Below are 21,840 nucleotides of genomic sequence, written 5' to 3'. Positions count from 1 at the left end.
AGTTGATCAAATAGGATACCTATAACATGAATCATCTCTCTCTCTCTCTCTCTCTCACACTTTCTGTTAAAAGCATTAAAACCAAAGGAATCCAGACACACATCCAAAGCAAACAAAATGACGTGCACTCTGTAAACCATGACCTTTCTTCATGCATACTTTCATATTCAAACAGAATTCAGGAGCAGAATTTGCTACACCGAGTTCCCCAATGCCTAAATACATCCAGAAGCTGTCTCAGTAGGTGACACACACACAGGAGGGCTGCGTTTAAAAAGGGACATGGTGTCAGACTCTTGGTTATCCCATCCTCACAACTCTCACTTCTCAAAGCCGGCAGTTTAAACGAGTCTTAACAGATTTATTTTACAGGATAATGACAGAAGATTTACAGGGAGATTGCTACATATTCTAGTGGTGGGCCAGCTGTGTGTATGTGTCTGTGTGCGTGTGTGTGTTGTTGGGATTAGAGTTGTTTATTTATATCCAGGACAGGAGGAAAGCTAGTTATAGTCTGGGCCAACAGCACAGGGTCAGGAGGGGCGACCAACCAGCCAGCTGGTTATAGTCTGGACCAACAGCACAGGGTCAGGAGCGGCGACCAACCAGCCAGCTGGTTATAGTCTGGGCCAACAGCACAGGGTCAGGAGGGGCGACCAACCAGCCGGCTGGTTATAGTCTGGGCCAACAGCACAGGGTCAGGAGGGGCGACCAACCAGCCAGCTGGTTATAGTCTGGACCAACAGCACAGGGTCAGGAGGGGCGACCAACCAGCCAGCTGGTTATAGTCTGGACCAACAGCACAGGGTCAGGAGGGGCGACCAACCAGCCGGCTGGTTATAGTCTGGGCCAACAGCACAGGGTCAGGAGGGACGACCAACCAGCCGGCTGGTTATAGTCTGGGCCAACAGCACAGGGTCAGGAGGGACAACCAACCAGCCGGCTGGTTATAGTCTGGGCCAACAGCACGGGGTCAGGAGGGGCGACCAACCAGCCAGCTGGTTATAGTCTGGACCAACAGCACAGGGTCAGGAGGGACGACCAACCAGCCAGCTGGTTATAGTCTGGGCCAACAGCACAGGGTCAGGAGGGGCGACCAACCAGCCGGCTGGTTATAGTCTGGACCAACAGCACAGGGTCAGGAGGGGCGACCAACCAGCCGGCTGGTTATAGTCTGGGCCAACAGCACAGGGTCAGGAGGGACGACCAACCAGCCGGCTGGTTATAGTCTGGGCCAACAGCACAGGGTCAGGAGGGGCGACCAACCAGCCGGCTGGTTATAGTCTGGGCCAACAGCACAGGGTCAGGAGGGGCGACCAACCAGCCGGCTGGTTATAGTCTGGACCAACAGCACAGGGTCAGGAGGGGCGACCAACCAGCTAGCTGGTTATAGTCTGGGCCAACAGCACAGGGTCAGGAGGGACAACCAACCAGCCAGCTGGTTATAGTCTGGACCAACAGCACAGGGTCAGGAGGGGCGACCAACCAGCCAGCTGGTTATAGTCTGGGCCAACAGCACAGGGTCAGGAGGGGCGACCAACCAGCTAGCTGGTTATAGTCTGGGCCAACAGCACAGGGTCAGGAGGGGCGACCAACCAGCCAGCTGGTTATAGTCTGGGCCAACAGCACAGGGTCAGGAGGGGCGACCAACCAGCCAGCTGGTTATAGTCTGGACCAACAGCACAGGGTCAGGAGGGACGACCAACCAGCCGGCTGGTTATAGTCTGGACCAACAGCACAGGGTCAGGAGGGACGACCAACCAGCCGGCTGGTTATAGTCTGGGCCAACAGCACAGGGTCAGGAGGGGCGACCAACCAGCCGGCTGGTTATAGTCTGGACCAACAGCACAGGGTCAGGAGGGGCGACCAACCAGCCGGCTGGTTATAGTCTGGACCAACAGCACAGGGTCAGGAGGGGCGACCAACCAGCCGGCTGGTTATAGTCTGGGCCAACAGCACAGGGTCAGGAGGGACTACCAACCAGCCGACTGGTTATAGTCTGGACCAACAGCACAGGGTCAGGAGGGACGACCAACCAGCCGACTGGTTATAGTCTGGGCCAACAGCACAGGGTCAGGAGGGACAACCAACCAGCCGGCTGGTTATAGTCTGGACCAACAGCACAGGGTCAGGAGGGACGACCAACCAGCCAGCTGGTTATAGTCTGGGCCAACAGCACAGGGTCAGGAGGGACAACCAACCAGCCGGCTGGTTATAGTCTGGACCAACAGCACAGGGTCAGGAGGGACGACCAACCAGCCAGCTGGTTATAGTCTGGACCAACAGCACAGGGTCAGGAGTGACGACCAACCAGCCAGCTGGTTATAGTCTGGACCAACAGCACAGGGTCAGGAGGGACGACCAACCAGCCGGCTGGTTATAGTCTGGACCAACAGCACAGGGTCAGGAGGGACGACCAACCAGCCAGCTGGTTATAGTCTGGACCAACAGCACAGGGTCAGGAGGGACGACCAACCAGCCAGCTGGTTATAGTCTGGACCAACAGCACAGGGTCAGGAGGGACGACCAACCAGCCAGCTGGTTATAGTCTGGGCCAACCAGCCAGCTGGTTATAGTCTGGACCAACAGCACAGGGTCAGGAGGGGCGACCAACCAGCCAGCTGGTTATAGTCTGGGCCAACAGCACAGGGTCAGGAGGGACAACCAACCAGCCAGCTGGTTATAGTCTGGGCCAACAGCACAGGGCCAGGAGGGACAACCAACCAGCCGGCTGGTTATAGTCTGGACCAACAGCACAGGGTCAGGAGGAACAACCAACCAGCCGGCTGGTTATAGTCTGGGCCAACAGCACAGGGTCAGGAGGGGCGACCAACCAGCCGGCTGGTTATAGTCTGGGCCAACAGCACAGGGTCAGGAGGGGCGACCAACCAGCCGACTGTACACTGGCCTATAGTCCAAGGCTTTCACTCACCATAACAGAGTACACAAAATATGTGTGATTCAAATGAGGATGAAAATGTCTTTAATAATTGAAGAGGATCAGTTCCTCAACCCTCCCTCCTCTTCCTGAAACTTCAGGTTCTCAAACGTATCCATCAAGTTACTGTACAGTAATAATAACAACATGAATATTTTAAGTGAGGTAAATGAGAAGAGCATGTGCAAAGCCAGCAGATTTGACCCTCCATATGGAGCTGAGTATTCATCATACCAAGAGCACTGACGTCCTTTCCTTATATCATTAGCTTCAGTGAGCCTCTATGACAAAGATTTTTACTAAGGTCTCAAACAAACATCTCAACCATTGCCACGGCAAAACAGCATATTATCAACATCAAAGCTATCAAATGATACTGAGACTGTAAGGCTATTTTACTACATGGGTTGAATGAATTGTCCATTTACTGTACATTTGCTGGGAAAATACAAATCACTACTAATTTGTGTGGTGGAACAACATTACAGTATAATGTAGTATTTTACCAGGCAGTTGTGGGATAAAAACTCAACAGCAACCCAGATTTAAATTCTATGCTACACAAATCTATGCTTTAACTGCTAATTACAGACACACAACACGTCAAGAGATATAAGCTAAACATTCTATGCATAATCATACACAGACGGACTTCATACATTTTCTGGGCAAACAATTCCTAAAAAATGATGTGTTGCACATTCACTAATCCTGATATCATTAGCACAAAACTAATATTTCATTACAATTAAATAAAACATGGTCTTCCTCCCCTTCACAACAGGGGGTCTACTATGTAAGACTTTGCACTGACTGAACATTTACAAATCAAACACTGTCTATAACTGCAAGGGATTCGTTGTGTTTCCTCTCTATTGGAGTCTTATTATTCCCCAGTTATTTTCTCTAACAGCCATACAGTACTGTCTGCAACTCTATGGCTGCGTTTACATAGGCAGCTCAATTCTGATCTTTTTTCCCACTAATTGGTCTTTTGACCAATAACATCAGATCTTTTCACATCAGATCTTTATCTGACCTGATCTGATTGGTCAAAAGACCAATTAGTGTCTAAAGGCAACCTATGCAGTCTATGTGATACCAGCCATATTATCCTTTGTGTGTCCCTGACCATCAGTGTTGTTTCCATACTGTGCCAGTTGTACAGCCAGTACAACACTGCCTGCTCAAGGATTTCACTTTCACATGTGATGTTCAGTGTGTGAAACAATCTAACAATGATATCCTAGTACAGATACCAATAGATAGAATTTGTTGATTGACATGACAAGACACATAGCACCAGCTCTTGTGAACGATTGAATAGGCCTAAAACACTGTACTGTAGCGCGTTCAACAACTCCAAACCCTAACTTTAACTCTTTAGAGCAAACATGTTGTGTTTGCTTTCCTAATCAGGTGGTGGATCATCTCTCCTGGGGCCCCATGGAGCAGTCTGCCCCGGCCCTGCACTAGGATTGACTGGAGGGAGAGGGACAGGACAGAAGGCCCTGCTGAGGCCACAGTATAGACCCAACTAGTGATAAGTCTTTACTGAAGTCTTTACTGAAGACTTATCTCTTCAGTAGGTCATATGGTTGAGTGTAGTCTGGCCCAGGAGTGTGAAGGTGAACGGAAAGGCTCTGGAGCAACGAACCGCCCTTGCTGTCTCTGCCAGGCCGGTTCCCCTCTCTCCACTGGGATTCTCTGCCTCTAACCCTGTTACAGGGGCTGAGTCACTGGCTTGCTGGTGCTCTTTCATGCCGTCCCTAGGAGGGGTGCGTCACTTGAGTGGGTTGAGTTACTGACGTGATCTTCCTGTCTGGGTTGGCGCCCCCCCTTGGTTTGTGCTGTGGTGGAGACCTTTGTGGGTTATACTCGGCCTTGTCTCCGGATTGTAATGTTGGTGGTTGAGGATTTCCCTCTAGTGGTGCGGGGGCTGTGCTTTGGCAAAGTGGGTGGGGTTATATCCTTCCTGTTTGTCCCTGTCCGGGGGTTTCTTCGGATGGGGCCACAGTGTCTCCTGACCGCTCCTGTCTCAGCCTCCAGTATTTATGCTGCAGTAGTTTATGTGTCGGGGGGCTAGGGTCAGTTGGTTACCTGGAGTACTTCTCCTGTCTTATCCAGTGTCCTGTGTGAATTTAAGTATGCTCTCTCTAATTCTTTCGTTCTCTCTTTCTCTCTGAGAACCTGAGCCCTAGGACCATATGTCAGGACTACCGGGCATGATGACACCTTGCTGTCCCCAGTCCGCCTGGCCTTGCTGCTATTCCAGTTTCAACTGTTCTGCCTGCGGTTACGGAACCCCTACCTGTCCCAGACCTGCTGTTTTCAACTCTTAATGATCGGCTATGAAAAGCCAACTGAGATTTATTCCTGATTATTATTTGACCATGCTTGTCATTTATGAACATTTTGAAAATCTTGGCGCTCTCTAATTTTCTCCTTCTCTCTTTCTTTCTCTCGGAGGACCTGAGCCCTAGGACCATACGTCGGGACTACCGGCCGTGGTGACTCCTTGCTGTCCCCAGTCCGCCTGGCCTTGCTGCTATTCCAGTTTCAACTGTTCTGCCTGCGGTTATGGAACCCCTACCTGTCCCAGACCTGCTGTTTTCAACTCTTAATGATCGGCTATGAAAAGCCAACTGAGATTTATTCCTGATTATTATTTGACCATGCTTGTCATTTATGAACATTTTGAAAATCTTGGCTCTCTCTAATTTTCTCCTTCTCTCTTTCTTTCTCTCGGAGGACCTGGGCCCTAGGACCATGCGTCGGGACTGCCGCCCGTGGTGACTCCTTGCTGTCCCCAGTCCGCCTGGCCTTGCTGCTATTCCAGTTTCAGCTGTTCTGCCTGCGGTTATGGAACCGCCACCTGTCCCAGACCTGTTGTTTTTCAACTCTTGATGATCGGCTATGAAAAGCCAACTGAAAATTATTCATGATTATTATTTGACCATGCTTGTCACTTATGAACATTTTTGAACATCTTGGCATAGTTCTGTTATAATCTCCACCCGGCACAGCCAGAAGAGGACTGGCCACCCCTCATAGCCTGGTTCCTCTCTAGGTTTCTTCCTAGGTTTTGGCCTTTCTAGGGAGTTTTTCCTAGCCACCGTGCTTCTACACCTGCATTACTAGCTGTTTGGGGTTTTAGGCTGGGTGTCTGTACAGCACTTCGAGATATTAGCTGATGTACGAAGGGCTATATAAAATAAAATTGAATTGAATTGAACTAACTAACCTGCTACCAGAAAAAACCAGTTCCCTCACAAGGTCGTGCTGCCTGCTGTGGGAAACGTCCGAGGTAGTGACGTTTCTAGCCTGTGTGTGTTTGACAAAGGACTGCCTGTCTCTCTGTGTGTGGGTTTCATCTTTTGATGTTTGTGATAACCTGGTACTAAAAACAGCTTGGCTCGCCAATCGCCTCTAAACATCTTCAATAGCAGAATAACTGGAACAATAGTCCAGTAGCACAATAACCTATTGGTAAAAGGAATTAAGTGTACCTTACTGGCTACTGGATAGCTGCTGACTGCATTCAGTATAAAGTCACCAGCTAATACATCAGTCAATGTGATGACTCAATGTGATGACTCAATCCAAATAAGGATAGTACAATCATATTCACACCAGATGGAGAGTTAGGGCTTCTATAGAACTATGACTTTGTGTGTGTGCGTGCGTGCCTGCCTGCGTGCGTGGTGCTTGGCAACATGCTTGTGATGGTGTGAGCTTGTCAGAGGAGAAACAGACATTGACACAAATATGTCATCCTCCAAGGAGAACTCTATAACAAGTGGACCTCTGACCTCCTACTATTGGAGGTGTCCATGTTGTCTGAATGTATGGGAGCAGGGGGCGGGCAGGGGAAAGAGAGGTCAAACACCTTCTATTAACAGGCCCATAACAAGAAACGTTACCATCTCTATAGGCCTGTATGACTGGGGGAGTATCGGTCTGTGTAGAAAGACTGAGTGATGACAACATAATAATGAGCGCAAAGAAAAGGTTGAGAGGATATACTACTTATAATAAAAAGTAACTACAATCATTCATACTTATATTTAGCATGTATGATGAATTACTCATGAACATTTCCTGTATTAATTCTGAACTAATACTAGTAAATACCGTTTGAAAAAAAAGAGGGTATATCCCCTCTACAATAAATAAAACAATCTGTGAATAGACCATAGGTTATAATAAAAACATCTCTATTCAACATCTAATCAGTCAGTCAGTTATATACCAACCTATTTGATGTCAGTGATAATTCATTAAATGTCTGATGACATGCCACCATGTCACAAAGAATAAAGTTATATTGCTATCACTGGAAATCTATTGGCCAATATAGTCCACTGTACACTGTCCATTCACAGGACAATAGGCATAACTATAAAAGCAGTGACATGGGCAATTAAAACGCGCGTTATTTATTAAATAGAGTATTAGTGTTAGGAAGGTTGTTCGGCACATTTACGTGAGGTATGTCAAGCAAATTCTTGCGCTATATTAGACGATTAAGCCAGGCCGTCAGTCCACGACACTCGCTTCTTTCTGGGGGTGCTCTTCTACCGGGCAGCCATGTTTCTACTCAGAGCATTTTCAGCTGATTTGCGGCCTACAGTCCCATGGCAAAATGACAAAAATGGTCAAATCCAAACAACGAAGAGTAAGTTTTTAAATCAATGAGGTGATGTTTAACCCATTCGTTGTAACATGTATGACGAGCATATGTCGCGTTGTGTTTTCCATGTTCGCTTGATTCACCTTCTGCCTAGCATCGGAGGACATTACCTTTGTATGTAAACGATGTGTGTGTGTGTGTGTGTTCGTGCGCGTGCTCGTGCCTGTAAAACAGAGGGCCATGAGAGGGATACATGATCCCTACTGTGACCATTCAGTCAATTGGAATATTTAAGAAGCTTATTTGACGCATCGGATGAAATGTAATAGCCTATTTTATTACATTAAGTAAGATTAACAAGACATATATATGTCAAAGTTGTCATCATATAGTCATGCAGTCACGTTTGATGACTGTCTCCTGAAAATCATGATTGGCTACAGTTAGGCTATGTGACCATTATCGGCATCAATCTCCGTTCTACTTTTTCTGTTCTTCTCTCTTTATTCCCTATTCACATACGTGCTACATAGTCATAAACACACAAGAGAAACCTGTCTGGCAATAATTAATTTGGAATCGATACCGAGTTAATGCCAAACACCGAACATGTGGAGGCTTTGTCAACGTAACATATCATATTAGATATGCTTATTACATGATGATGACAACACAGCGCCGCCTTATAAACGTCTAGTCTACAGTAACCTCTCAACCAACATCGACTACAATATAAGCGGATCATGTTAAATGTCATCATGGGATATTGGTGTGACGGGTCCGAACTTCAAAGGATGATCTATTCTATTGCGCATTGGATACAATGAATGAACAGGTGCCAACAGCAGATTAGACACCGCACAGTCCTGCGCGAATGTTACAATGTTGCAACCTTTGTTGTGAAATTGGACACATGGTTGTCAGTGTAACCAACCAGGGCTGGGCTACATGTTTACTTCTATGATAAAAAAAATAACAAGACTACAACATACACGGCGAAGAAATTGTAAGCTTTCATGGTGGCTACTTACCCAAAATCCTGGTCCATGGATTTGAAAAAGAATTTGTAGCTATTGACCGGACGATTGTTAAGGACATTTTTAAAATCCGCTAAAGTGACTTTCTCAGGAGAAACGGATAATTTCACTAGATAAGGAGTCTCCTCCTCGTCAATGTGATATATTATTTTAGTCTCCGCCATGAGAGTGAGGGTAGGACAATCATTGACACAGGAAAGGAACAAGGGTTGGCAGTGCAATAATAAATAGGTTTATGAGGCTATCTGTCTATCTATCTGTCTAAGACGAAATGCTACCGTGACAGCATGAATAAATATAACTGTAGACCTCACGCTGGAAAATAAATAACCTTGTCTTTGATAAATTAAGTAGAAATCTAGACATAATCGAGTTCTAAATGACTGTATTCCAGCTCCAATGTGTCTCGGTACGGTGGCTCTCTCGGTACTAAAACAGGAAGGGACGGTCCACATCCTTGCGATATCGAGTTGGGAATATTTCAATTTTTCCCAGTAATTCGTTAGACAGTGCTGTCATCTAGTGGTGTGTTGAGGCTAGACTGCTTAATGTTCTCCATTATACGGTACTAGTCACAGATAGTACTGCAGTCTGCACCATAAAGAGAGAAGGGTTTGGAGAACACATTTTATTCAGTAAACCTTTGGTGGTGATTTTCAGTAATAGTTTTAACTGTTGATAATATTGATAATTATATTGATTACTAAAATGATATATATCTAAATATATTAAATCATTATCTTCGTTATTATTAGCCTTCTTTACAGTCATCTAATTATTACAACCTAGATACAATATATCCAATACCCGATATCACTGTAAATCAATGTAATAATTACTAATTCATTACAATAATTATGATAATTATTATCAATATTATCATCAAGGTGTACAAATTTTCTTGATCACCTTTCCATCCAATTTGTCAGTAGGTGGTAGTCTTGTGCTGCTGTACAGTGGCAGCAGCGTCTATCTACAGCAACTTGCTTGAAAGATATGGAATGAATGGTGGTTTCTAACCTCTACCAGCAAATACTCTTGACCATTAATGCCAAAAGTTATTTTCTTGAATAAGGTTCATTTCAATTTTTCTTGATAAGATTTTCTTGAAAAGAGAGCTTATTTAACCAATCATTTAAAGCTATGGGCTTGGCTTTATATTTTCTTCCTATTCGTACAATAGTAACACAATGTACACATTGTAATACAATTATTAAATAATGGCCAACCCAGTATTGTTTTTTTATTAATCTTTATTAGAGCGAAGATAATGAACCAGATGCTACTGCACAGATAACTTGCTTGCAAGTAAAGCTTCCAAACTGAAAGTGTCAGGACCCCTTTATTCAATTACAGTAATTGAAACATATGACATCTTCTACAAACTTACTTAGTCCTCTTCGTTCCCGTTTCTACACGAATCCTAATAACCCAGATTGCAAGATTCTTTGTCTTGTCAACTTGACAGCTCCAAACTTTACAGTGTATTGCAAGCCTGCATTACACAATTAGACAATCACTCACATACAAACGGACATATCCTAACATACATTCCTAAAAAACACATCTGGATTCTGTTCAAGGCTTGTTTTCCTGAGTTCCATTACATGTATAGCCTTCTTTGTGGTCCATGATCATCAATCACAAATGGACTTGGTAAGAATACAGTTATAACGGCTTATTACTCATTTATAAGCAATCTACCAATGAATAATTAAAAGCCTGGCTATAAACTACTTATGACTCTTTACAGAAAGGATACGTTGGCTAAATGTAATGTGTTAACAGTAAATTACAGAAAGGTTTGTGCAAATATTTTAATAAACATACTCAACGCGTTATGAGCTTGCTGCACTCAAATCATACATGGAGCATGACAGTTTTCCCACACACAATAAAAGACAACATGCATTCTGAAAATGAAAAGTTTGAAGAGTGAATTAAAGGAATACAGTGATAGAAAGTGTTTTGTTACATACAAAAAGGAAGGTTGTACAGTACACTGTGTTTTTGTTATATAAAATACTTGACATCAAATATCTGTGTAATATAAAATTGAAGACATATCTAGCCATGTTGAAATCACAGCAGATCAGAATACAGACTTTACCAGTATGAAAATATAAAACAAAAAACCATTGACTGGCGCAGCAATAGAAATGTTTTGGTAAGAGAGTTTGGTAAGGGGGTGTCTATAAAAAGAGAACGCCCCCCCCCCCCCCCCTCCTGTCCTCTGCTTTGAATTCCACCATTATAATCCTTTACTTCCTTATCCTGTATGTCTGCCCTGGACCAGCCAGCAGCATATCAGCTATTTCTGTCTCACTTCCACAACTTTCCATCCATTTCTAGAGAGATACGGAGGAAGAGAATAAGAGGAAAGAAATGAGAAGTGACATTAACAAAAAGAAAGCCATTCAATTAGGCATGAAATTGTTGTTTGGAACCCATAATGTCACATATATTTACCTTTATTGCGGTCTTTGGACATATCTCTCTCTTTCAGTAAGTTGTTTTTGTAATCTAAGGATAGAAATGCAAAAGGGTTGGTCATTCAATTTGACATGTCATGATATACGGTATGAGCTCTGTGCAGCAACAGCCATTATTGATACCAGTCGCCCTGTTCAAACTCTCTAGTCTATATGAGGTAGGGCCTACAGGCAGCATGAGAGCCTTACCTGAATTCAGGTGTTCCTGGTTGCAGACCTTCAGCTCTGTGGCGTCCAATGCAATGTCCTCATGGCCAGTCACATGACCCCTCCTGTTTACCAGTAAGAGAGGGAGGTGGTTAGTCGTCAAAGTTCAGTGAGTTCAGGTCCTCCTTAAAATGAGTAATATTCTCATTATCAAGTGTGACCGCTGACCACCTTTACTAAATCGGTTCTCACCGTTTAGATCTTTGCAAGTCATACTCCAGCCCTAAAACAAGATTAACACACCTTTAACATACCATTTACAGGTCACAAAATCACACAGCCATTCAACTGATTTAAATATTAAATCAAGGACATTTATACAAATATAAAGTGTGTAAATTGAGGACATTCAAAGTGTGTCTGTGTGTGATAGAGACATGCAGAGATACATACAGTAGAGACACCCACACACACGCTACCTCTCTTTCTGCGTCGTGTGGTAAGCACAATGACTATTGTGATGATGAAGGCTAGGAGGAAGAAGGTAGCCAGGATGTAACCCAGCTGCTGGAAGAAGTGCCCTCGGTGCTCAGGGAGGATGACGTTGACTACTCGTGGCCTCTCAAGTTCAACCACGTTGTGGCCTGAAGGTGTAAGGACAACACTGTGGGTTCACTGGTCTGCTATTAACACTCATTGTGTTATAAACACAGGCTGGTTGTGGAACATTATATTAGTCACATTTTGTTATATCCATGTTGAGTGAAAATAATGATAGTATATAACCAATACATAGTGTTTAATTTGAACTGAGTGTATAAAACATTAAGAACACCTTCCTAATATTGAGTTGCGAACCCCCCCCCCCCCCCCAACTTGTCTCAAGGCTTAAAAATCCTTCTTTCATCGGTCTCCTCCCCTTCATCAACACTGACTGAAGCAGATTTAACAGGTGACATTCAATAATGGGATCATAGATTTCACCCAGTCAGTCTCATTGAAAGAGCAGGTGTTCATAATGTTTTGTACACTCAGTGTTTGCCATTGATATTGCATTTTGAACGACAATTACATGTTTTTTCTGCATCATTGAAAAACAATTGTTAAGCTGGTTTTCATTTCTTTCAGAAACCGTGAGTAAAGGAAGAGTTGACCTGGTTCAGCTGTAACGACTTGCATACCTTAAAAAGAGAAATACCTATTACCCAAGAAAGAGGAGAGGGAGGAAAGGAAGGACAGAGGGGAGGAATTCTGTTGTGTGCGGTCAGCCTGTCCGAATTAGTTTTCCAGATATTTACCTTTTCTCATAAACACAGACAATGTTTTGCAAAGTATAAAGAATTAACCCTAGCTGTTGCTGTCTCTCTCAGTCACTGAAACTCCACCAGTTCGACTGGTCAGTGTAAGCAGACATTTGACAACACTCACCTCACAGTCATGCTCTGTGCAACACAAACACCACTTCTGCCAGGTTTCAGACAATTAATTAAGCTAAATAACAGACGGGGGAGAACGGGATTTGCTAACTGTGAAAACCATGTGATTTAAATCAATGAAAATAGCTATTACAAATTGGCATATCAAATTGTTACTTCCCTCACTGAGGTGTTTCTTCCACTGGCTAGGATCTACTCAAACCGTCTGCACACAATAACATGTACCATACCTTCCCATTACACGTTTATTGCACCATAACCATCAATCAGCTTGCCACTGTTACACAGGTCTCTCTCACCTGCTGGGTGATAACAGAAATTATAGTCATTGGGGATAATGATGGTGGAGACCTGTATTAACCAAGCCTGGGAAGGCTGATGACACTAAAATACTTTTGCTTTCCATCACCTAGAGGCATTTGTTTCTTTTAAATCTGTTCTCCTTGGCCCATCCGCAGATACAGTACCAGTCAAAAGTTTGGACACACCTACTCATTCAAGGGTTTTTCTACAGAATAGAATAATAGTGAAGACATCAAAACTATGAAATAACGCATATGGAATCACGTAGTAACCAAAAAAGTGTTAAACAAATCAAAATATATTTTAGATTCTTCAAAGTAGCCACCCTTTGCCTTGATGATAGCTTTGCACACTCTTGGCATTCTCTCAACCAGCTTCATGAGGTAGTCACCTGGAATGCTTTTCCAACAGTCTTGAAGGAGTTCCCACATATGCTGAGCACTTGTTGGCTGCTTTTCCTTCACTCTGCGGTCCACCTCATCCAAAACCATCTCAGTTGGGTTGAGGTCGGGTGATTGTGGAGGCCAGGTCATCTGACGCAGCACTCTATTACTCTCCTTCTTGGTCAAATAGCCCTTACACAGCCTAGTGGTGTGTTGGGTCATTGTCCTGTTGAAAAACAAATGATAGCACCACTAAGCGCAAACCAGATGGGATGGTGTATCGATGCAGAATGCTGTGGTAGCAATGCTGGTTAAGTGTGCCTTGAATTCTAAATAAATCACAGACAGTGTCACCAGCAAAGCACTACCACACCACCTCCTCCATGCTTCAGAGTTAATCCGTTCACCTACTCTGCATCTCACAAAGACACGGTGGTTGGAACCAAAAATCTAAAGTTTCCACCGCTCTGATGTCCATTGCTCGTGTTTCTTGGCCTAAGCAAGTCTCTTCTTATTATTGGTGTCCTTTAGTAGTGTTTTTTTTGTATCAATCTGACCATGAAGGCCTTATTCACGCAGTCTCCTCAACAGTTGATGCTGAAATGCGTCTGTTACTTGAACTCTGTGAAGCATTTATTCAGGCTGCAATCTGAGGTGCAGTTTACTCTAATGACCTTATCTAATGTCCATTGATCGTGTTTCTTGGCCCAAGCAAGTCTCTTCTTGGTGTCCTTTAGTAGTGGTTTCTTTGCAGCAATTCAACCATAAAGGCTTGCTTCACACAGTCTCCTCTGAACAGTGGAACTCTGTAGCATTTATTTGGGCTGCAATCAGAAGTGCAGTTAACTCTAATGAACTTATCCTCTGCAGCAGAGGTAACTCTGGGTCTTCCTTTCCTGTGGCGGTCCTCATGAGGGACAGTTTCATCATAGCGCTTCATGGTTTTTGCGACTGCACTTGAAGAAACTTCAAGTTCTTGACATTTTCCTTATTGACTGACCTTCATGTCTTAAAGTAATGATGAACTGTCATTTCTCTTTGCTTATTTGAGCTGTTCTTACCATAATATGGACTTGGTCTTTTACCAAATAGGGCTATCTTCTATATACCACCCCTACCTTGTCACAACACAACCGATTGGCTCAAACACACAAACGCAGAAATTCCACACATTTTTAACAAGGCACACCTGTTAACTTGCATTCCAGGTGACTACCTCATGAAGCTGGTTGAGAGAATGCCAAGAGTGTGCAAAGCTGTCATCAAGGCAAAGGGTGGCTACTTTGAAGAATCTCAAATTTAAAATATATTTTGATTTGTTTAACACTTTTTTGGTTACTACATGATTCCATGTGTGTTATCTCATAGTAGAATAATAGTGAAGACATCAAAACTATGTAGAAAATAGTAAAAATAAAGAAAAACCCTTGAATAAGTAGGTGCGTCCAAACTTTTGACTGGTACTGTATGTTATGACACATCATGACTGATTAAACTAGCCTGAGGATAGGTATTAGCTTGAGGCAGGCTTCAAATAAGAAATTAGCAGAGGACAGATACCATCCCTGGGTGGATCTTGAAAACTGCACCAGTCTTACAGAACAAATTGTATTGAATTAATCTAATTTAACACTTCCCAAGTGGCATCAGAGTTGCTAATTATCTCGTCTGTTTTGAATGTTGTTAATATGCATGAAACTGCAGTGTCATGGTCAAGGTCAACTATCTCTGGAGAACAATTAGTCTTGCCTCAGTTCTCTCTCCGTATCTCAGCTGTTGCCTGTTCCCATTCCCCTGGCAGATCAGACAAGAACTTACACGCAGAAACACAATGTGACATGTGCCGTGCAGAGGTCACACAGCTAGTGGTTTTAGTCTTGTTGAAAGACTGTGGTTAATTAGCAAGCCAATGAGCTGAAGGAATCCGACCTGGTCTGCATTTCTGGTTATTTTCTATTCTAAATGCTTTGGCTGCCTTATCCAGGTTCTGGCGCTCACAACAACACCGAGCTCTACTTTAGCTTGCCATAAATGATTACAGTGTAACAAAAAAGTGGGACAATGGCTGTTGCAATTGCAGAGTACGCAGATAAGAGTTGGCTGGACTGAACAAAGGAAAAAGCACAACTAAGTAGAAGAAAGCTGAAGTCAAAAAGTAAAAATCAAAGCAAAGAACTCAAGACATGTCTGCATTGATCCACGTGAATTTCTTCCTGCATACTTTACAATGCTGTTAAATGGATCAACCCATCTTAAAAGGACAAAGGAGGATCCACATCTAACACTGAACCCCTGCCAACACCCCCCCCACTGTTCCCTTTCATGTCCCAGCTGGTCCAGGTGCGGAACAGATGTAGCACATTTCCTCCTTTTGCTGATAAACACGCCCCAACCAGAGGGCCAGAGAGAAGGAGAGAATCAGACTAGTGATGGAGAGAGACTGCTCTGTAGACAGGTTACTGTCGAGAGATAATGAAACTTAAAGAGACTGACAGAAATCCCAATTCACCAGTTGCAAAGCCTCACCATGCTCCATCCTTCCCCTGGAGTCTGGCTTTACTGCCCCTGTTGAGCTATAATGGCTCCTCCTGTAAACTAAGCCATTTGCTCAACTACAGAAAAATGAAAAAGGTCTCCAATGAAAATGAGAGCACTTCCGTTTTGGCCAATTAGTGGCCTTTCAGACAGACTTTCAGACAGGCTGCCTGCAGCCAGATTCCCCAAACAAAACCCCCTCCCTTTCTCAACACTCCAGAGCTCTCAATGCTCTCTCGCTCTCTCCCCCTCGCTGTCAGCTCATCTGCGGCCAAATGCATTCTTTCATTCTTTTTTCCCTCACCCTCTTTTTCTCCATCTTTCTTTTGTTGCCTCTTTCGCCCACTCCTTCATTCCCTCTTTCTCTCCCCCTTCCTCTTGTGCAGACAGAGAAAAGGTTTGAGAAGAGATCTGGCACAAAGATGCACTGACATAACTGACCAAAAATGCCTATAAATATGACCTATAAATATACCCCAGGAACAGTGTTCTCAGTTACACACAGGCTGCTGTAAAGACAGGCAGACACACACACCAATCAGATTAGAGAAAACGAAGCTCAGGGAAAATGTGAAAGAGAATATAGAGAGAAGATATAATGATTTATAGTTGAAACGAAAGGAGAAAGGGCTTTATTCTAACTATGCCCGCCATGTTCTAATGAAGTTTAAAAATGGTTCACACTTCCAATCAGAGAATAAATCCTAAGAGAAAGAGATATGCCGAGTGTCTTACTTGGGTCGTCATTGGGGAGTGCGTGGGGGACAGCAGGAGCTGCAGTGAGGACCAGAGGAGGTGGGGGGAGTGGAGACCCCACCATGAGTCTGAAGATACGTCTCTCGTGCAGGCCACAGTAGTGGTGGTGCAGGTGGCAGGAGTACAGGCCCTTGTCGATGGGCTGCAGGTTAGAGATGGTCAGAGAGAAGTCCCCTACAGAGAAGGCATCCTCAGAAACACTCATCTTATCCACGGGGAAGAGCGGTCCATACTGTCTGCGCTCTCCGGAAGCGTACAGGTCCACCAGGCGGTCAGCCAAATCAGGTCTCACCCCAGGGGGCTGCCAGTCCCAGTGGGCTACCTGCTGCTGGTCCTCCTGCTGGCCCTCCGTCCACAGGGGCCGCCGGTTCACACACGGCAACACCACTGAGCTCCCCAGCAACACCACAAACACTGTCTTGTCCCCGTCCCAGTACCGCTTCTCCTTACGGGCTGAGATGGAACAGGGTGAATAGCGTTTTTGATTTAAGCATAATAGATACTGTATGGAAGACTATTCAAATCATCATGATTCAGATACATATTGTGGATAGTCACCTGACTTGGTGGTGTTGAGTTGTATCTTGATGGATTGGTGCAGCTGGCAGTAGTGGTGGTGCAGGTTACAACTATAAACACCTCGGTCAGCTGCTCCCACATCTGGCATAACACACATTCCAATGACATTTTCTTGAGTAATATAAATGAGTGTAATATTATATACAGTCATGAGCATACAGTATACCACGGGCCCAACTCACTGTTGATGACGAGGGAGAAGTTCCCGTCAGTGAAGGCGGTTTTGGGGATGGTTATGCGGCCCTTGTTGAACCCATTGTAGACTCTCTCTTTGACCCCGGGGGACATGTCCAGTATCCTCTCCACAGAGTACTCTGGTATGCTCCGGACCAGATCCCAGTGGACCACCCTCTGCCGGTCCTTCAGGCGGTCCCGGGTCCACACCATGCGGGGGCTGTTGCAGGGCAGTACCGCCTGTGTTCCGGCTGGGAGGGTGATGTTGCGGGCCTCCACCACCACCACACCTAGACTGCTGCTGCTCTGGCCCCATGCTAATGCAACACACACAGGACTTATTTGTACATTTTGCAACAGAAAAAAATACACAAAATTAAAACATTTCTCAACAAGATCATGGGAGAAAAAAAAACATAACCCTAAAAATCACACACTTATACTAAAATGTAAACAGCAAATAGATGCATAAATGTTGTGGATAAACATGTGTAATACAATGAAGGTTACATGTTATGGGGACTTACCACTGGGCATGAAGAAGACAGCAGAAACTGAAACAAATAACAGAAAATGCCATTGTCATCATAGGAACCATAACTATCCATCTGGCAGGGTTGGACCTGAGCTGACCACAGAGTGGTGGTCACTGCGCTGTTGTGAACGGATAGCTTATACAGTAGTTAAGGCTGACTGGTATAACAGCTGCTTCAATGAGACAACTGGGTGGAGGAAGAGTGAAAAATAGGTCAAGAGAAAAACAACAAGAAGAAGAATGAAACAGGGAGAAGTATATACACTTCTCTATATTTCAATGTTTCGCCTTTTGGGACTGAAGGCATTCCTGTAGCAAGTCTGCTATTTCTAACCCAGATTTTCACTAAGCGCTATTACATCTGCTGTTTACCTAGGGGCTGGCTGCAGAGAGAAGCATACAGCCCAGGCAGCAACACAGAGGCTCTATTCATTCCCCTGCTAAAAACTGTCAAGGCCAAAGTCCTGGGGGTAAACACAGCCAGCCAGCCCTCACCAGTCAACGTGCCCACTGCCACAGCCCAGTGCTACAACTGGGTGACCATTACTTAGATCATAGATGCCTATTGTACTTCATACACCAATGTTAGGGGAGCTATTCTCATTCAATCCTAGAGGTTTAGCAGGCAGGCTTATGTTTTGTTTAAATTAACACCATAAAAATGGAAAGTCCTAACAGTTGAGTAGGACTATGCTGTTTTTAAGGGGTAGTTGTGGGGTTTTCAGAGACAGTAGATACCAGGTGTTTTGTTCATCTGCTGATATGACAGAATCCCCTCACATAAGGAAAAGTGATATGACTCAGGGACACTCGTCAAATCAAGTGGTTAAAAACCTCTACTGGATTGGTAGGTCCCCTGCGGGATGGTTGAACTAATGTAGGCTAATGTGATTAGCATGAGGTTGTAAGTAACAAGAACATTTCCCAGGACATAAACGTATCTGATATTGGCAGAAAGCTTAAATTCTTGTTAACGTAACTGCACTGTCCAATTTACAGTAGCTATTACAGTGAAATAATACTATGCTATTGTTTGAGGATAGTGCACAGTTATGAACTTGAAAATGTAAAAGAAAATGTAATAATAATAAACCAATTAGGCACATTTGGGCAGTCTTGAAATAAAATTAACAGAAATGCAATGGTTTATTGGATCAGTCTAAAACTTTGCACATACACTGCTGCCATCTAGTGGACAAAATATAAACTGCGCCTGGTCTTTCATAATACATTATGGCCTCTCTCTTGCATTTCAGAGATTGTACAAAAAAAAGACAAAAATAAAATGCATGTTTTTTTTCTTTGTATTATGTTTTACCAGATCTAATGTGTTATATTCTCCTACATTCATTTAACATTTCAACGTTTCCTTTCAAATGGTATCAAGAATATGCATATCCTTGCTCCAAGTCCTGAGCTACTGGCAGTTAGATTTGGGTGTCATTTTAGGCAAAAATTGAAAAGGTACGGATCCTTAAGGTGTTTTAAGAGCGTTGGGCCAGTAACCGAAAGGTCGCTGTTTCGAATCACCGAGCCCAGAAGGTGAAAAATCTGTCAATTTGCCCTTAAACAAGGCACTTAACCCAAATTGCTCCTGTAAGTTGCTCTGGATAAGAGTGTCTGCTAAATGACTAAAATGTCAAATGTCACATGCTCCAAATACAACTGGTGTAGACTAACAGGAAATGCTTGCTCATCTCCTCTGATGACCTCCAATACAGTCCTGTCATGGTTTCACATCAACTGTGGTTTTTACTTATTTACGGTCAGTAAACTTACTCCCTATGTGATTAGTTGCTGGTCTCTATAAATAACATTTCTTTCAAAGGTTCTCCTACGATTAAAATTACTATTTCTTGTTTGGTGAAGTCATTGAACTTGAGATGCTGAAGGTTCTTATGATATAACCATCTAGACGAGGCAATGTCTCATCTCTATGATCAACATGTTTATGCGAGTCCATGAGCTCATAATAGTCCAAGGTTGGTTATGTGCGCCACCATACTGGACAACTGTGGTATGAGCAGCACTGAAGGATATAAACTATTCTGTGGACAGAAAAAATAAATAATAATCAAACCCTGTGAATGTCTCCTTGGTCTCTAGTGCAGACATACAAAGCTAACACTTAAAGATTTAACTACCTGCTACTGAATTGCCATGTTAAATGACTGCCACTTTCACAATAACTTAAATCTGAAGGTGAATCGCTACAGCAATGATACACATTACTGAATGTGGAAAAATAATTTAACTAAAAAAACATGTACATGCTGTATTATTTTGCTCAGGAGGGTAATGCATAGTTTAGTTGCACAGAGACAGTTTGTAAATTATTATTATTATTTTTAACTATGTGCAGGAATTTCTCTCTCCCCCAATGACACTGTAGTTTGATGAGCACACAGCACAGCTCAGTAATAACTCAACCAAGCTGCAGATTCAGCTACATATACACACAAGGGTCAACTCAGAGACACTCTTTGCTCTAGAAGGCACATCCTGCCTGATAAGCACCATTTTGTTGACATTATGCTGAGACTGGAATCAGTCAATATCTGAATCTGTAAACCGTCCCTAACAGGAGGGTGTGAATTTCCTGTCCATTCCTGTAATCGCAGTTTGCCTCTAGGCTAGGGCATGCATGGACGCTTGATACGCAGAATAAGTTGGTTTCCTTCCTACCAATTTCTGCAACAACCACGATATTGGTAAATCATTCAATGAACATTGTCATTTTAATTACAATTTTAAGTAAGAATTCATGAAAATCGGTGACTCTACATTTTGATAGCCTCCTATGTTGAATAACATTGTCTAAGGCCCTAAATTGAGTTTAAGTGGTAATCCCTGTATCTTGAGTAACTCCAGCCCACTTATGGTGAGACACTCCCTCATTTACTGGCACATATAATGACAGGCTACAGGGATTGTGCTGACTCTCCCACTCTGACCGCAGTTAACTCAAAACACATTGGAGTGAACCCATAAGAAAAGCACCCAACCGCCACCAAATACCCGAGGCAGACATGATTGCCCATTCTTCTTTACCTATTTAACATAAGAATTTAGTGATATACAGAGAGTACATTTAACAGATCATTGATGCAGGGGTACAAGGTATTTGAGGTAGATACTGTCTGTACCTAAAGGCAGGGTAAAGTGACTAGGCATCAGGATAGATAAATACTATACTAAATACATTTAAATTAATCTGCATTGACTGCATTGATGCAGGGTCTTCTAACGTTATAATTTTGGCGCAGGGTCAACTAGCGTTATCACTTTGGCGCAGGGTCGACAAACATTGAAGCTTTTGTTCCGATACAGTAAAAACAGAAATTGGAACTTACTCAGAAACAGCAGCAACATGTCTTTGTTTTTCTTTTTCAACTTCTCCTCAAAAGATGGGAGAAAAGATGGTAGGCTGCAACACGGTGGCGCATCAACGGACAGAAGAAAGCAACACCTGAAGAAAGTTCATCAACAAAACGACAGACTTCTCCAGAGTCTAGACCAGCAGTGTATGCCCCTCCTACACGTGCCTGTGAAACCCTACACCTTCTGACACTGCGACAGAGTGAACAGACGGAGTGCATCTTCTAGTCTCCTGCTTCACATTGGCATCTTTGAAAGTGACCAATTCTTCTGACCTAATATCACGTGATACCTTACCGGAATATTGTTTTATCATTTTGTCACTCACTGAACAGCAATGGACTATAATCAGCTTAACATCTTTCAGACTCCCAAGTTCAATGAAACAGAGGTTGTACAATACTGCCACTCAGTTTTTCTCACGGAATAGCAAAGGAAAAGGTATAAAATAATATAGCAGCCTATGCTAAGCAGGTATGAACATACTGGTATGATATATTAAATAAGATGAGTA

The 21,840-nt window shown here is 43.6% G+C and overlaps 2 protein-coding genes across 3 annotated transcripts in view; both read right to left on the bottom strand.

Annotated features, from left to right (window-relative positions):
- The window catches only part of LOC139542499 (segment polarity protein dishevelled homolog DVL-1-like), a 50,612-nt gene extending 41,585 nt beyond the window's left edge, over positions 1 to 9,027 (bottom strand). For both annotated transcript variants that reach the window (XM_071347982.1, XM_071347983.1), the window contains exon 1: positions 8,603 to 9,027. In XM_071347982.1, the coding sequence (XP_071204083.1) occupies positions 8,603 to 8,772 (170 nt within the window). In that variant the 5' untranslated portion in view covers positions 8,773 to 9,027. The remainder of the gene's footprint in view (positions 1 to 8,602) is intronic.
- Positions 9,028 to 9,931: 904 nt separating this feature from the next.
- Positions 9,932 to 21,585, bottom strand: LOC139542494 (matrix remodeling-associated protein 8-like). Its single transcript, XM_071347970.1, has 10 exons — positions 21,302 to 21,585; positions 17,941 to 17,967; positions 17,422 to 17,730; positions 17,219 to 17,320; positions 16,640 to 17,113; positions 11,727 to 11,891; positions 11,500 to 11,530; positions 11,290 to 11,372; positions 11,078 to 11,131; positions 9,932 to 10,956 (listed from the first exon to the last, which is right to left on the bottom strand). The coding sequence occupies exons 1-10, from the start codon at positions 21,318 to 21,320 to the stop codon at positions 10,931 to 10,933; spliced, it is 1,290 nt and encodes a 429-aa protein (XP_071204071.1). The 5' UTR covers positions 21,321 to 21,585; the 3' UTR covers positions 9,932 to 10,930.
- Positions 21,586 to 21,840: the final 255 nt, after the last annotated feature.

Source organism: Salvelinus alpinus, chromosome 17, assembly GCF_045679555.1.
Source record: "Salvelinus alpinus chromosome 17, SLU_Salpinus.1, whole genome shotgun sequence".
Taxonomy (NCBI): Eukaryota; Metazoa; Chordata; class Actinopteri; order Salmoniformes; family Salmonidae; genus Salvelinus; species Salvelinus alpinus.
This window is presented reverse-complemented; position numbering and strand designations above follow the sequence as displayed.